The sequence below is a fragment of the Rhagoletis zephyria genome, unplaced genomic scaffold (assembly GCF_001687245.7).
Source record: "Rhagoletis zephyria isolate East Lansing unplaced genomic scaffold, Rhagoletis_zephyria_1.1 Rzeph_scaffold_00256, whole genome shotgun sequence".
Classification (NCBI taxonomy): Eukaryota; Metazoa; Arthropoda; class Insecta; order Diptera; family Tephritidae; genus Rhagoletis; species Rhagoletis zephyria.
This window is the reverse complement of record NW_016157340.1, coordinates 210,704-227,963: the sequence shown is the minus strand read 5'-3', so window position 1 is coordinate 227,963 and position 17,260 is coordinate 210,704. Positions and strand designations below refer to the sequence as shown.

At 34.8% G+C, this 17,260-nt stretch overlaps 1 protein-coding gene across 1 annotated transcript in view; it reads right to left on the bottom strand.

The window, feature by feature from the left end:
* The window catches only part of LOC108358443 (uncharacterized), a 216,119-nt gene that overhangs the window by 21,757 nt on the left and 177,102 nt on the right, over positions 1 to 17,260 (bottom strand). The window contains exons 3-7 of the mRNA XM_017609773.1: positions 8,665 to 9,449; positions 8,505 to 8,603; positions 8,299 to 8,403; positions 7,435 to 8,238; positions 7,056 to 7,385 (exon numbers count right to left, since the gene is read on the bottom strand). Coding sequence (XP_017465262.1) covers positions 7,056 to 7,385; positions 7,435 to 8,238; positions 8,299 to 8,403; positions 8,505 to 8,603; positions 8,665 to 9,449 — 2,123 coding nt within the window. The remainder of the gene's footprint in view (positions 1 to 7,055; positions 7,386 to 7,434; positions 8,239 to 8,298; positions 8,404 to 8,504; positions 8,604 to 8,664; positions 9,450 to 17,260) is intronic.

Genomic DNA, 17,260 nt, shown 5'->3' with positions numbered 1-17,260 from the left:
AAAAACCGCGCGATGGTATAGCGAAATTTGCTATTATATTTTGGTTACAATATCTTATTTAGATGAAAGTAAAAAGAAGAAGAAGAAGTGTATAGTGTAAACTGAGTATAATAGCGCAAATGAAATGTGAAATAAAGTGGCAATACCAGCGATTTGAGGTTATAATAATTTTAGCAGGCGCAAAGTTTGTTTACTCTGTTTTATTAACGAAATATATAAAATAAAAGTGAATAAATGATTTGGTTTGCATAAAATAATAACCGGAAACGTTTTAGTAGTGTTTTAAAAGTGGAAACTGGTGATTTAGTGCATTTTTGACGTGGTAATTGCTCATAGAAAACAACGAAATTTAACAAAAGTTTTTTGTTCATAACTTTTAAATGGTTAATAATATTATCTCCCCCCCCTCCGGATTGTTATTAGGGGGGCCGAAACGCGTCGTTTGGTACCCCTCCCGACTTTTCCGCACCTTTTTTAGGGGTTGTTACCCCACCCTAGAGAATTACCGTTTTTTCTTAGTTATTATACATTTATAATATTTGCAATGACTCCATTTTTTTCTTATAAAAATTTATTGCATGCAAGTAAAAATAAAGTTGCCATGTTCCACAAGCTCGTTCGAGATGTTTTGACCGATTGTTATCGAATGTTAAACGCGACTGGCAATTCGTTGCCAGAGTCTGCGGCAGAGAACCATCGATTTGTTTTAACAACCGCTGACCAGCAGCGAGGCCGAGATGATTTGCTCGGTTGTTAGCGAATATGTTACTTCAGCTTAAGCACCAAGGTTTATATATAAGAGGTTGCGCAATGCGCAGGTCCGTTATTCTTTTCTCGCAAAATTGGGCGACAACAACAGCGAAAACAACAAGCAGCAGAAACAACAAGCAGCCGAAACAACAAGCAGAGTAAAAAAACAAAATTGAAATGAAGTGTAGCGATTTCAAACCAATTGTAATCGACAGCTTATTCAAAAATACATTTACAGTTAATTTTAACCAAATTTTTACTCATGCCTGTATGTCGAAAAAGCCACAAAATCGGATTTTTCATTGCGGAAAATTTTTGCGAAATTTTCATTTAACCTCGTTATATCTCAGACGTTTGTGTATCGATTGATTTGCAATTTGTACACAATAAACTAGATTCTATTCTAAAGAAGATGAGTCCGACTGAACTTCTTAATATTTATTTAAAACAAAATGACAAATATTTTAACACTTTTATAAAAATTAAGGAGGTGGTTTTTACAAATTCAAAAGTTGTGTTATGAAGTTTAAAATTTTTGTTTTGTTTTAATGCAGCATTAAAGGAAAATATATACGGACATTTTTGGGAAAGTTTCAGGTTTAGACAACAAGTAGTTCTAAAGTTATAACAATATTATGATAACACCCACGAGCGGTCGCTCGCCTCTAGATGACAAATATTTTTACTGGGCACTTGTACAAGTAATTTTGGAAGTAACATTAAGTGAAATTTTGAAATGCATGAATTCATCAGTGTTATATAACTACATATTACTAAACTTAATAGACATACTTACATACATAAATACATACATAGTAAATATGCACGTAACTCCATACATAGTCAAAATAGTTATTCGTACAGTGATTGTTTCACAATATTCGCAATGTTTTTAATAATGATTATTCGGAAGTTTTTCACGAACATATAGTGATATTTTAACAAAAACCCTACGAATTAAATTTTAAAACTTTTTGCAAAACTTAAAAAATTCTACAAATTTTCATCTATATTTCAAAATTTTGACGGACAATTCTTAGAGAAAAATTGCGTTGAGTTTTGAGATTTTTTTTCTCAATGGTGTTGAACGTTTTCTTCCATGCAAAACTACATTTTGCTCATGGAAGCAGATATGTAACAACCTTGAGAAACAAATTCTAAAAAATCAAAGGTAATCTAAAGCGACTTGAAGCTTGCGATTTATTAACTGAGATTGAATGAGCTACAACCCTGCATACTAAATTTTTTCTAAAAACTGTCATTAAAAATTTTGATGAAAATTTGTAATTTTTTTAAGTTTTGCAAAAGTTTGATAATTCCAATTATATGATTTTGTTAAAATATGAACAGTATTTTCGTGAAAAATTAACGAAAAATTAAGAATATTGCGAATATTGTAAAACAATCACTGTACGAAAAACCATTTTGACTATGTGTGTAATTTTGTATATATGTATATGCATACATATTTAGGTATGTAGAGCTTTAATAAGTTATATTACACTGATAAAGTCATGAATTTCAAAATTTCACTTAATATTACTTCCAAAATTACTTGTACAAGTGCTATGTAAAAATATTTGTCATCTAGAGGCGAGCGTCCGCTTGTGGGTGTCACCATAATATTGTTATAACTTTAGAACTACTTGTTGTCTAAACCTGAAACTTTCCCGAAAATGTCCGTATATATTTGTCTTTAATGCTGTATTAAAACAAAACAGAAATTTTAAACTTCATAACACAACTTTTGCATTTGTAAAAACCACCTCCTTAATTTTTATAAAAATGTTACAGTAGCCGCCATTTCGTTTTAAATAAGTATTAAGAAGTGCAGTTAGACTCATCTTCTTCAGAATAGAATCTATTCTAATGTGTACAAATTTCAACTCAATCGAATCATAAACGTCTGAGATATAGCGAGTTTAAATGAAAATTTCGCTAAAATTGGCCGCTGTGAAAAATCAAGTTTTGTGGCTTTTTCGGCTTGAAGCAAAATATCGCCCTGCGACGATATGCGCAGAGAGAGGCAATTTTTATTTCGCGGATTGCACGACCTTATATGTATAGATCTTGCTTAAGCACGACTATTTTCTTCTATGAGAGAAAACATCGAGAACAATTGAGATATTTGACCAATCGAGACAATCGACTTAAACATCGCGGACTCGCCCATCACTACAGTCAACTTTGCCCAATCCACATGAAGGGAGATCCCGATGTTTGCGCCAATTATCGCGGAATAAGTCTTCTTAATATTGCATTTCTGTCGACGATACTGTGTGAAAGACTGGAGCCATTCACGAACCTGCTAATTGGACCATATCAGTGTGGCTTCAGACCTGGTAAGTCCACCATTGACCAGATTTTCACAGAACGTCAAATCCTGGAGAAGACACTAGACAAGCAAATCAACACACACCATCTTTTTGTCGATTTTAAAGCAGCTTTTGATAGCACGAAGAGGAGCTGCCTCTACGACGTCATGTCCAAATTTGGGATCCTCGCAAAATTAATACGGCTATGTAGAGTGACGTTGGGCACAACCTTCAGCTCCGTCCGAATTGGGAAGGACCTTTCAATCTGATGCTGGAAAGCATAATAAGAGCTGCTAATATGAATCGCAGCGGCACAATATATAGCAAAAGAACGACGCTGCTGGCGTATGCAGATGATATAGATATCGTAGGTCTGAAATAAAAGGACGTAACCGCAGCATTTTTCAGTTTAGAAAAAGCAGCTAAATAGCTTGGTCTAGCAGTGAACGAGGGCAATACAAAGTACCTCCTTGCAACATAAAAGAGAAGTAATAAATATTTCCATTTGTTTATGAAAAATTTGTATAAAAATTAAAAAATATATACAAAATAATGATTATTTGAAAAATTTAAACAATCAGGCAAAAGCTTGTCTAATTAACTATCATCGTGGAAAAAATAAGCAAGATACATGCTATGAATCATAATAATAAATTATTACTGAATTCATCAAAAAAATTGAATGTTAATATTAATAACTCTTGTAAAAATTCGAATTTTGCAAAATTGCTCAAATTATATTTTTTTTTTATGGTTGTAAACCGAATAAAGTGATTTGTGCGAAAAAATCCTGACCATCCAATTTTCGGTGGCCCACTTGACAGATTTTCACTCATATGCATCTTCATCACGCTCTTCGTGCGTCTTTGTACTCTACCAACAAATGCCAGCTTATAGATTATTTCGCGCACAATCCGGACCGGTTCCGGTAACACGGCTTAACAAAATTTGGTCGTATTTTATTTCAAAAACGGGGCCGACTCATTTTATAGATTTTTTTATGCTAATTTGAAATGCATTTAAAAAAATTTTCTAACACGCCCAGTTTTTTAGAAAAAAACTGTTGAAGTGTCGAAAAATGGCAAAAGTGACAAATTTCAAAAAAAAATTAATAATAGAATTTGTACGTAGTTTTTCCGAAGAAAAAAACACCTATTAATGAAAATCCAATTCGTCTGCTGGATTCTACCTCATGTCGATGAATTGATTAGAAATAAGTTAAAAATTAAAAAAAAAAAACTCAGTTCTACAATAGCATGCACTTGTTTTCCTACAAATACGAAAATATCAATCTATGAATTTATTTTAAAAACAAAGTGATTTCAATAACAAATCAGCATTAAAAAATCAGAATCCGAGATAAATCATTAGCCAGTCTTTTGTCTCTTAACACCTTCCGCGATCTGGAAGACGATCCTGAAACATTTTCTTTTGTGGATCGCATTATCATCGCTTTTCAAGTTCCAGCAATAGTCAGCAAGCTTGTGGAGGTTTGATTTCCTATCATACCGCTTCTCCATAGTGGCTATGTCCTGGTAGAATCGTTCGCCATGTTCTTCGCTAGTATTTTTTTTTAGTTTTTCACCCCTTTCAACTTCATCCATCGACTTTTCTTCGGGAATATTTTTCCACACTCAACAGTTTTTTACTCAAAAACTGGGCGTACTAGAAACATTTTGTAAATGTATAATTAGAGACTAAGCGAAAAATGGTACAATGTCCAAAAGTAGGGAAACGCAAAAAACCACATTTCGTGCCCAGAATTAGAGAAACAGTTGATTCACGTGGTGTTTATTGTTGGCACTTACGTAAGTGCAAACACTTGAAAATTTAATTTTGGCTTCATAAATTCGATTGTATTAATAAATAAGTATATAAGGAATGAAAATACTTCAAGAGGAAATTCATTATTCCTTAAAAGCACAAAGTAAATGCAAGCAAAATGCAAACACAAAACAGCCGATATGCACTTTGACACTTTGCTCTNATGCAAGCAAAATGCAAACACAAAACAGCCGATATGCACTTTGACACTTTATTCATTTTTACTCGGCGAAAAAGTCCGGGCTCTTTCGGGTAGGAAGAAGACACTTACGGGAATGGTTTCTGGGCTGTTTTGGGATCCCGCGGGATCCCTCGTTGAGTAAGGGAAAGAACCTATTATTGTGTCAGAAGATTTAATTCCAAGCAAGCTTCGAAAGCCGTTGAAACCGTCCTGGTGTCCTGATTCGGTTGGTATCTGTTGTATTTTTGTATTTTTAGCAACTGTTCACTCTAATATTCGAAAACGCCTCCATATAATCAGATTGCACTTCTAATGTAATTTCAAATATGTATGTATGTACGTATGTACTAGCAATGTTAATCCAGGGATCCCGGCATTTTTAAGGTCCCAAAAATCCCGGGATTCTTGGCAAATAGTTCCGGGATTTTCGAGATTTGTAATTTGCACTGATGGCAGTAATAAAAACTCCTTTTCTTGACCAGTATTGGCTATATATTCTTTTTTTATTTAATAATTAATATTTTTTTATAAATCTCTAGCTCATTACACATATAACACCGCGCGATAGTAAATTGTAAACACAAATATCAATATATTCGCGAAATCATGGGGCAAATATAGTAAAATTCCGTTTTTAGTTTTTCACTCTGACATCAGTAATTCAAAAATGATTTCAAAAATTCAGAGGAATGTACCGAGAGAAGAGAAGTTTTTGGTGCAGAAGGGCTGGTAAGTATTAAAAATGTCCTTTTAAAATTTTATCCTTGAAATTTTGCAATATTTGTTTTTGAAAAAATTAGATGTTAAGGACTTATATAAACTCGATAACATCCTCGAATTTCGTCATTCTAAGTTTACCAGCTTAAAAAATTACCTATTCGTCCTTGTGAATCCAAAAAATTTTAATCTTTTTAAATTCTGTAGAAATTTCCTCTTGCATTTGGTACCCATATTTTTATTCTACATTGCATTGAATTTTTTAAATAATTTTTGGAATTAATCATATCTTTGAAATTACAAGGTCTTTAAAAATAAATGTTGACGTCAGTGAGAAAAAATAAAAACGCTACTTTAAATAAAAAAGTAAGTTTCAAACCCATTTATTTACTATTTATTTTATGGTAGGAGAGCTTCTCAAACAATATAGAAGCAATATTCCGATTTAATGCCGGGATCGGGAAAAGCTGAAAAATTAACATCCCTAGTATGTACATACATACATACATAAGTTAAACAGGTTAGGAGTACATTGATGTTTATAAGAAAAATTTTACAGCTTAGGTAGTATTTTATAAATTAATTTTTCTGGTCAGCTTAGGTACTATTTTGGCGAACAGCCTTGCAGGTACTTTGTGTCATAGTTGTTGTTACTGTTCCTTATTCTGAAGAGTTCGTATGCAAAGAAATTGCAATAGAAAAATACACTGAAAGAACTCAACTTGGAGCGGCTATAGCGAGCTAACTTTTCAAAACGCTCTTAGGGTTTTGTTACCGTTGTGTGATGTTCAGTTTTTTTAATTTTTCGAATTATTATAAATCTTGTACAAAGTTTAAAACACTGAGTTATATGGTTTTCGCTGTATTATGAACAACATTTTGCAAAAAACTAAATTAAATCTAATAAAAAAATAAATGGCAAGAAGTACTATTTAGAAAACTTAACTTAAATTGTATGAGTTTAGAAAGCTACATATGTACATTCAAGGAAAAATATGCTTGAGATATGATTTAGTTTCTACCGANGTATGAGTTTAGAAAGCTACATATGTACATTCAAGGAAAAATATGCTTGAGATCTACCGAAAATGCAACCTTCTCTTTGCCCTCCACGCATAAACACTAAGAAAAGGGCGATGAGAAGGCAACATTTTTTGTAGAAACGAAATCACCATTAGATTTTCGAACTTAAGAATTCTGGGCGTCCACTTTATTAACCAATCTTTTTCTGTTCGCTTTAGTACTGTTCAATGTCCGGTTATACTCACATAGCGGCGGAAACTGTGGACGGTAGTTGATTTACCACTGGTAAATTTGGTTGAGCGGTGCTTTCTTTACCATAATTCGGCAATGGCTTACGATGTCCTCTAGGATTTGTATTACTTGTATTTTCAGGTGTCACATTTCCATGTAAAGCTTGTTGCAGAAGAACTGTGTTGGTCTTAGTTTGTTCTTGTGGTTTCTGGAGCTGATATTTTTGTTGTAGTTGCAACTGTGGCTGTTGCATTTGTATTTTCTGTGCTTGAACTGGTTTTCCTTCTTTATCTTCCCCATTCTTATCCACGGATTCATCAGTCTCAGCATCGTCATCGTCGNTGCAACTGTGGCTGTTGCATTTGTATTTTCTGTGCTTGAACTGGTTTTCCCTCTTTATCTTCCCCATTCTTATCCACGGATTCATCAGTCTCAGCATCGTCATCGTCGTCATCATCATCATCATCATCATCATCATCGTCATCGTCATCACCATCGTTGTTGACTTCATTGTGTTCACCGCTATTATCGTCGTCGTCATCATCATCTCCTTCGTCATCATCATCTTCATCATCGTCGCCCTCATCATTCGCATTATTTGTTTGCTGTTGTTGTTGCAATTGTAGCATTTTTTGCTTTATGAGATTGCTGTTAGCAGTCATTGCCACCTCTTCAGTGTGCACTTGTTTGTCCGCCGCTAATGCATGCGCCTCGGAGTAGATTTCTTCCCTCGGCATTTGCACAGTTCTGCTATGGGCTTCATTATTTTCCGTCTGCTCTTCCACTTGTCGATCACTTTTTCTAGCGCAACCAGATGCAACGGCTTCATCTCCCTCGGACTCATCACTCTCCGACTTCTCTTGCTTGACCACGCGCTCAACATGAGCGAATTGATCTGTCTGCTGCGCAAGAGAATATGCTTGCTGTAGCTGCTCAGTGCTATCTGCTACCATGGGTTGAGCGATGGTTTCATCGCCCTCTTCACCATTATTGGTGTCTATGACGCGCTCATGGAGACTAACCCCGTTGACAAGGCTCTTGCGCAGGCGCCAGGCAAATGTTCTCGAAATATTCAACTCGTTGGCTATGACGGTAGTAGTGGCTTCGCGCAAAATTAATTGCTTTGCCAAAGCGATTTTTTTGGAATCCAGCTTGATTCGAGTGCGCCCTTTACGCTTGTTATTGACCATATGAAGTCTGTTAAGGAATATAATAATTTAATTACCGTAAATATCCATCTACAGAATTTCCACTTACTTTCTATTGTGCAGATAAAGAGCATTTTCCGGTTTACGTATGCCAGCACGTTTGGGAAAGTTGTTGTATTCCACTATATTCTGTTTTAGAAGCTGCTGCAACGGCCTGCAAGTAATAAGTACAAAACAAGAATACATACATATGTATTTGCCTCGAAATGGTTAACAAGGACAGTTTTTTTTTAATCTTAATTCAATTTAATCTACATTTTAGCAGCTCGTGAAGGACAGCCCGTGCGTTTGTGCCAGCCCAAGTGGTGCCCGGTGGGAAACAAAACGTGACAGTCAGAACACTGCATAGGACGCCTAGGGTAAAATGCATTTTATTTTTCAAAATATCTTCGTTTAACGGAAATTATACCCTTACGTTTGATTGCGTCGCTTTTTGACGCAACGTCCGCGCCGTACATGCTTTTCAAGGAATCGCTTGTAAAAGTACGTCTTTTTGCAATTCGTGCACTCATATACGGGCCCCTGGGTGCCATGTACGCTCTGCATATGTGCTTTTAGAATTTGCTTCATCTCAAAGATTTGGAGACAATCCGGACATTGGTAGCCACGCAACACAGTCTGATCCATGCCACCGTAAGTAGGAATGCTATCGATGTTGCTTCCGCCGACCACCAATTCATCGCCTGGTGTTAATAGTTCTACTTCAGGCATGAGCGGCAACGGATCATCATCATCATCAGCGCATTCGTCCGAATTCGCTCCGCTATTGCCCGCTCCTGAATTCTTATGGGGACCGTTTATTTTACTCAATTGTTGCTGCATATATTCGTGCATCAGTCGAATCGAATGAAAATCAAATGGTTGCTTGTAATAAGGAAACTTTATTTCTCCGTCATCCTCCTCGGTTATTGCACTAGCCGGGAGTCCGCTGGCACCGATATTCGAATATTCTTCATTGTCGCTGCCGCCATAGCACTCCATTGCGGCAACCTCAGGAACTTGTTCGGTGGAGTCGACTTCCTGTTGCACGACCGAAGCATTGCTCCCGGCTGAGGTTCTACTCTCGAACTTTTGTATGAGCAGTTGTTGTCGAAAGAAATTGTCGGCATCTTCACACTTTTTCTTGAAGAGACACGCAGATATCGCATTTTTGGCACATGTTACACACACTTGTTGCGGTAGGGTGTCACCTTTTTCAATCTGCAACAACAAAACATATTTATACATATGTATGTATATATGGAGTCACTTAAGGTTTTAGGAAAATGTTAAAGAAAATAAGAAAAAAGGTAAGTGCGCCTGGGCCACACTGGAGACGTAAAACTTACGTTACATACATACATATCTATTTTGTCTCATAACCAATATACATACATACATATGTACATACATACCTCCATCTGCTATTGCTTAAGGTTATATTTGTTGTCTTTTTTCTATCTAGATCCCTACCTCTACCCCTGTTCGGTCTAATTACATTTATGTTATTCTGTTTTCCTTTATCTTAATTTTTATCTTTATACTCTATCGATAACAAAATCGATAGTAACATCCAATAAAATATCGACAAATATGGATAAAAAAAAATCGATTAATACTAAAAAAATCAAACAAAACAATAACAAAATCGATAAAAATATCGATAACAGAATCGATAAAAATCGATAACAAAATCGATAGTAACATCCAATAAAATATCGACAAATATGGATAAAAAAAATCGATTAATATTAAAAAAATCGATAAATATCGATAACAAAATCGATAAGTATCGATAACAAAATCGATAAAAATATCGATAACAGAATCGATAAAAATCGATAACAAAATCGATAAATATCGATAACAAAATCTATAAAAACATCGATATAAATATCGACAAAAATATCCACAACAAAATCGATAAAAATATCGATACCAGAATCGATAAAAATATCCACAAAAAAATCGATAAATGTCGATAATAAAATCGATAACAAAATCGATAAAGATCAATAACAAAATCGATAAAAATATCGCTAACAAAATAGTTAAAAATATCGATTACAAAATCGATAAAAATATCGATAAGTTCCGAAAATATCGATAGCAAAATTGATAACAATATCGATAAAAAATCGATAACAAAACCGATAAAATTATCGATTATTTTATCGATAAGTCCCTAGAATCCCGAAAATCTCTAAAATACCAAAATAGTTCTCAGATTGAGTCTCTGTGTCTCTCTTCACATCCTTTCCTCTTTAATTACCTTTATTTTAATCTTTCTTCCCCTATCTTCATCTTTACTTTTATCGGTATCCTTATCCTCCTCTTTGTCTTTACTTTTTAACCGACTTCCAAAAAAGGAGGAGGTTATCAGTTCGTCGGAATATTTTTTTTTTTTTTTTTTTTTTTTTTTTTTTTGATGTATGTTACCGCATAACTTTGGACCGCGTCAACCGATTTCGATAATTCTTATTTATATGGGAGTTGAAGTCGGTTTTTTTTTTTGCTAAAAATTACTAGTATGTTTATCATTTTCTTCATCTACATATTCCCTTTCACCTTTGCCCGTTTAAATTTACCTTGGTTTTCATTTTTGTCTTTATCTTTACGCATTTTTGTTTTTGTTTTTATTTTGGCTTTATCCTTTTCTTTATCTATGTACGTAGTCACCTTTACTTTCATTCTTGTATTGGTCTTTTTCTAAGTGTTATTCTTTAACCTTTTATTAGCAAATTTTTGTTAAATTAATGCCATATGCATACACACAAGAAGCACTTGTTTCAGCCCCAACCATTTCCGTTGCATCATTTCCGTTGCACCATTTCCGTGTGCAATTTCCGTTGAATTTTCCAACTTACTCCCAACCAACCAACCGCCGCTAAAGAAGTTTCACTTCAAAAAAACATCTCAATTAATATAGGCATTTAGTGAAAGGGATTTAAATAACCGATTCGAAGTATTCAGAAATTTAGGGAAAGAGTGAATCGAGCAGATGTTTACCCTAACCTTTTCAGATGCCCAGACCCCGAGATTTAAAAATAGAATTATAATTTTTTTACTTTTGATGGTTTTAATTATTATTTGTTAACAAAACTTAAACTTAACAAACAATTCGTTAACCCTGGAAGACCATGATTATTCTGAGAATTTTTTCTTGTGCCGAATTTCCACTAGGCATTGAAATGACAAAAAATTGATGCCATTTAAAAAAAATGCCATGTGGAAATTGAACTTATGGACTATTTTTTTAATGTAATGACACGATAACTTTTTAATGCCCGACTTTGTCATTTGTCATTTTTGACATTTAATGCCTCGTGGAAATCCAGCGTTGGAGTTTTCTTAAGCTTCATAAGTAGAATATGTTCACACAAAACTGAAATTTTTAAATACTTCGTTATATTATTAAACGTGCGATATGTATGTATGCAAGTTCTTTGGAATACGACAAATTGTTGCATGAAAAAAAATGTATAAAAATTTAAAAAACTTTCCCAAACTCTGAGATTTTAGTGGCAAACCCTGTGCCCAGAGATTCGACCCGAAGCCCCTGAATCTCAGGGTGAAAAATACAAAGTGGCAACCCTGAGCAGATGTCTNAACGTGCGATATGTATGTATGCAAGTTCTTTGGAATACGACAAATTGTTGCATGAAAAAAAAATGTATAAAAATTTAAAAAACTTTCCCAAACTCTGAGATTATAGTGGCAAACCCTGTGCCCAGAGATTCGACCCGAAGCCCCTGAATCTCAGGGTGAAAAATACAAAGTGGCAACCCTGAGCAGATGTCCTTTTAGTAGAGGCTTAGATAATAAAAATATAAAATTGTCAAGCCCATGATTCAATAATACAAGGTTAGATAATTATTGACAGCCACGGTTTGACTTTCCCTTACAAAAGGTTGCATTTACGAAGGACGGAGAAAGGGGAAGAATGAAATCTCTTGGTGCGAAAATGGTAGTAGAAAAGTACGCAAAGTAGGCAATTAGTAGTGAAATTCCGTTTGTAAATTCTAATGTATTTGCAGGAAATCTGGCATTTTAAACGAAATATTGAACGTAATATTGATATATCTACGTGAATTACGTAATTTCTCTGCTATTTAGCTGTATAAAAGCTGCAAAAGGACTCAAAATTAAAATAAAACTACTATGAGATTTATGTAAACATCCAATTTAAAAACAATTTATGTTTTCATCAGTTAAATATGCTTCATATGCATATACAAATAAACATATTGCACAAAAGCTTATACTTCTATTTAACACCAAAGCTACACTTTTTCCAAGTAAATTTGCAAAGAAGCAACACGGTGCCACTGCTAAGGGAGCGGTGCGAGAGAGACAACTGTCAGTTTATCGAACCTTGTATTATTGAATCATGTGTCAAGCCAAACTTGTTATTTTTGAATTCAAACTCAAACCTTCTAAACTTGGGACAACATGCTGTTTGACAGCTAATTGTATCATGTCGTTCAGAAAGAGCAAATCTTATCGCTCACCGATCACTGCCAATGCCAATGACTGACATCTTTCAATGTACAACGTCTTTAAGATGAATTGATGGATATATGTACATAAATATATACCCGTAGTTTGGCTAAGTTAAGCTAGGTTAGGTTATAGCCCAGTTATGCATACTTGCACTGCTACACCATTTTTTAGGTAAAAATCAAAACCCAACAGAATTCTACATGTTAAGTGCTATGCGTTGGGTAACCGCTTACACGCAAAGCCCATTTAACAGATTCTTATATGACAACTCTCATGCAACGTTAAGTATGCATAACTGGGCTATTAGAATTACTCACCTAGAATTAGAATCAATTGGTCAATGAGGTCATAGTGAAATGAGCATAGGCGAGCACCTGATAGGGTCGGAAAGAGATAGGCATGCTCAGCGCAGGGCACTTGCTTATGGAATTCTGCCAGCGTTGGGCATGACTGCTTTAAATCGTTTCCTCGTCGCGGTAGCTGCGGCAGAAGTCATGTGCCTTTCAATCAAGCAGTGGCCGGTGATAATTTCAGTGACTTGCCTAAGTGAAGGACGTTCTAAACCCGTGCCGGCCGCCCTAATACTAAAACATCTGCATAAGTGTGTGTGTTATGCGCGTCCCCGTAGCGAATGTCTTGCATTAGTCACTTAAGTGTCTTGTACGGCCGTGTTAATTTATAAATGACTTTGGGCTCCGCTTATATAGAAGTCGTTCATGACTTTTTCATACAAATGGTAATTTAGTCGTTGATGGCCTCTGCATGATTTTGTCATGCAGTGATCATTAATAACATTCGAGCGACAATGGGTCGTATGAATAAAAATAAGCAATTGCTTTTTCTTAAAATTTCAGACCTTTCACTCGATTTATTCAAACAAAAGTGAAGTAACAGGTATGAAATATTAAGAAAAAGCAATTGCTCAGTTTTTATTCATACGGCCCAATGTCCTGCAATGAAAAAGTTTATAAAAGACCGCTGCAAGACAATGTCTGTTATAAGTCTTTGATAGGAATACACCTGAATCACATTTTCACCAGTGTCATTGTCAGCTATATGTCGTTTAGGATTCACAGCAAGTGCGACGATGTCACTAAATCCTCATTAGTGACGGTGCCACCAGTGACCATTTTCGCTAGTGGGGTGAGAGGCGAAAGCATAACTTCGTGCATACACATCGTTAGCGTTGGTGTGAAAACACGAACAAAAAACTACACAATGTGCAAGTTTTGGCCGGCATTGTTCTAAACGAGTGGGCCGTACCATTTCTTGTCGAAGCTGGGCCGGGTCGGAGGATTTTTATTTACTCTTTCGGATAAGTGTGATTTAAAANTGTGAAAACACGAACAAAAAACTACACAATGTGCAAGTTTTGGCCGGCATTGTTCTAAACGAATGAGTGGGCCGTACCATTTCTTGTCGAAGCTGGGCCGGGTCGGAGGATTTTTATTTACTCTTTCGGATAAGTGTGATTTAAATCATCATTTCCCTCCTGAAAGAGGACATGTCAGTTAGGTACCGAGGGTTACATTCGGCCTAGAACCTGAACCATAACATTAATTTCTTTTGAATACTGCGATACACCCGAAACAAGACCTGAAAGTCCGGTACATATACACATATAAATTCAAGACCGTATTTTTGCTTAAATTACAAATTTCGAAATTTTTATGCAATTGCATTAGGTGAGGAACCAAATTTTTTAAAAAAAAATTATTTTAGGTAGATACTAGATGTTTGGCAACTTTCATACACATTTCTGGAATCAGCGATTGTCAAATTTGAAAAAATTAAGAAAAATATGGGCTTATTAAACTTTAACCGATGAAAACGTCCAACAAGCTAAGTCTATCAATTTATTGTTATACATCATTTTAAAGCTCCATAAATCCTCTTTGTAAAGCCTGAGCTGTTTAAAATCGGATGAAAACTAGTCAAGGTATTAATAGATAAGTGAATCAACTACGAACATAACGGTTGTTTTGAAATAAAAAAAATTATGGGTTCAGGAACTATACGGAACCCATCTTGATGTTGTATTCGGCCATAGCTTACGGTGGTCTTGAACTAGTCTTAAGTTTTATAAAAGTGTGCCTAAAATCGGCCTTTTTCTACATGATTTGTAGGTTCAAAATCCATCGAGATCAAAATCGTAGCTGATCCTTTTTTCGAGATATCCACATTTTTATATTTCACTTTTTCAACACGATAATCCTTGTTTTTACTAATACTTATCCTTTTAACAATGCAGGAATCGTATAAAAATTTGATATAAAGGTTAATATATATATGTATATATAAACAAACATATATTATATCGTCGATGTTTTTGCAAAACGGCATATCTTACGGCAGTCAAATTTTACAGGAGAGCGAAAAAAGGGTTTTCGTTGAAGGCATAGCCTTGATAGGCGGTATTTTCTCTAGCTATTATGTTACAAATCTGTTGTTTTAATAAAGATTTCATGATTTTTATGCATAAATATCGATGCCTGGAGTTCAGGGTTACCAAATCTAATTTTTGCCACAACGGCGATTTAGGCGGTTTACAGCATGACCGCGACGCAATTATCCTTTTTCGAGTATATGTACTCGTAGTTAGTATCATTGCCGTATTGAGTGCCATAGAGTNTCGAGTATATGTACTCGTAGTTAGTATCATTGCCGTATTGAGTGCCATAGCGTTGAGCGTTGCGCATGTCAGCTTGTTTTTTTTTTACCTTGTATGTGTTGCTGGCCGCTGTATCCCAAGGATTAGAGGTGTGTTCTACCACTCCGAATAACCTGGGTTCCAGCCCTGGTCAAAGCAATATCGCAAAAAGTATAGAAAAAAGGTTTTTTTTTTTAACAGCGGTCGCCCACGGCAGGCAATTGCAAACCTCCGAGTGTATTTATGCCATGAAAAAGCTTCTCATAAAATCCATTTGCCTTCAAAGGCGGAATAAAACTGCAGGTCCCTCCATTTTTATAACAACATCAGAACGCAAATTTGAGGAGAAGCTTGCCCAAACAATTGGCGTGTAAACGTCAAAATATTATTATTACTATTATTGGAGTATCCACCTTATAAGATTTTTGAAAAGATCAGTGAAGTTACTACATTTTTTCAGGGAATATCAACAGCCGTATTTTTGGCAAGAGACAAATTATCATCCTTTAAAAGAACATTAAATTTCTAGATTACCTGTGTGGAAAAGAAAAGCATTGAATTATCAAATGAAATATCATAACTGGGCACTTGGTAAGTCTCCTGAAATTTGTGTCAGATTATTTTACGAGGCATTCATAGATCTTCAGAGTTCTTCGAAATTGAAACACACATTTCGGTCTGTGTCTCTGAATGAGTTTTGGGTTAGTGTTAGGAGTGAATATAATAAAGTAGCTAAAAAGCCTATCTTATCTTTGCTTCCTTCTCTCACAACGTATCGTTATGAAACATTGTTTTCAGCTTACAATTGTACAAAAAGTAAATTTAGGTCGAAATTGGATGATACCCTAGAAATGCGCATACAGTTTTTATACATAACACCGAACTATAAAGCAATAATTAATAAAACAGTTAAACATTTTCATTCTTCACATTAAAAGTTATAAATTATAACTTATAATAGTAAATATGTATATATATGTACATTTCTAATAAAAGTTTTTATTCATATTTAAATGGCAGTGCTTTTGATGTTTAGTAATTTAATGTGGGGCCCCAAAAAATGAAAGGTATTTAGTGAGGGTTACATTATATTANATAACTTATAATAGTAAATATGTATATATATGTACATTTCTAATAAAAGTATTTAAATGGCAGTGCTTTTGATGTTTAGTAATTTAATGTGGGGCCCCAAAAAATGAAAGGTATTTAGTGAGGGTTACATTATATTTAAAGTGTGGGAACAGCTGCACTAGACAAGTACATTAATGAATTGGATATGGCTTTACAGAGCATTAATAACGTTTCCAAAATATTAAAAATTCTTGTTATTCTTTCCCATGTTAGATGATAATAACGGGACCATATAACCACTACGTTCCCATCGTTGGTCCTGAGTAACACATATTTAACTCACCTTTATATATCAAGCTTTTTATGCACAATAAGTCTTGAGAATACTATTCATATTCCAATAATACTCAAATTTTAGCTTCAAAACAATTTCCGTAATGTAACAGGCCCTATGGTTGCGTCTAATTCAAATATGAAATATGTACATACAACATCGAGATTTATGCATACGAATCGTAAAATCGTTATTAAAACAACAGATTTGTAAAATAATAGCTAAAGAAAATACCGCCTATCAAGGCAATGCCTTCAAAGAAAAACCGTTTTTTCGCTCTCCTCTAAAATTTGAGTGCCGTAAGATAGACGGTTTTGCAATTGGTCGATGGGCGGTTTTACAAAAACATCAACGACACCTCTGAAGTTGGCAGGACAACTTTTTCTCAAAGCAAAAATTCCTATCGGATAATTTGCCGTTAATTATCCGTGAGAAGAATAATTTTGCCGCGGACATATTTTAAAAAATATC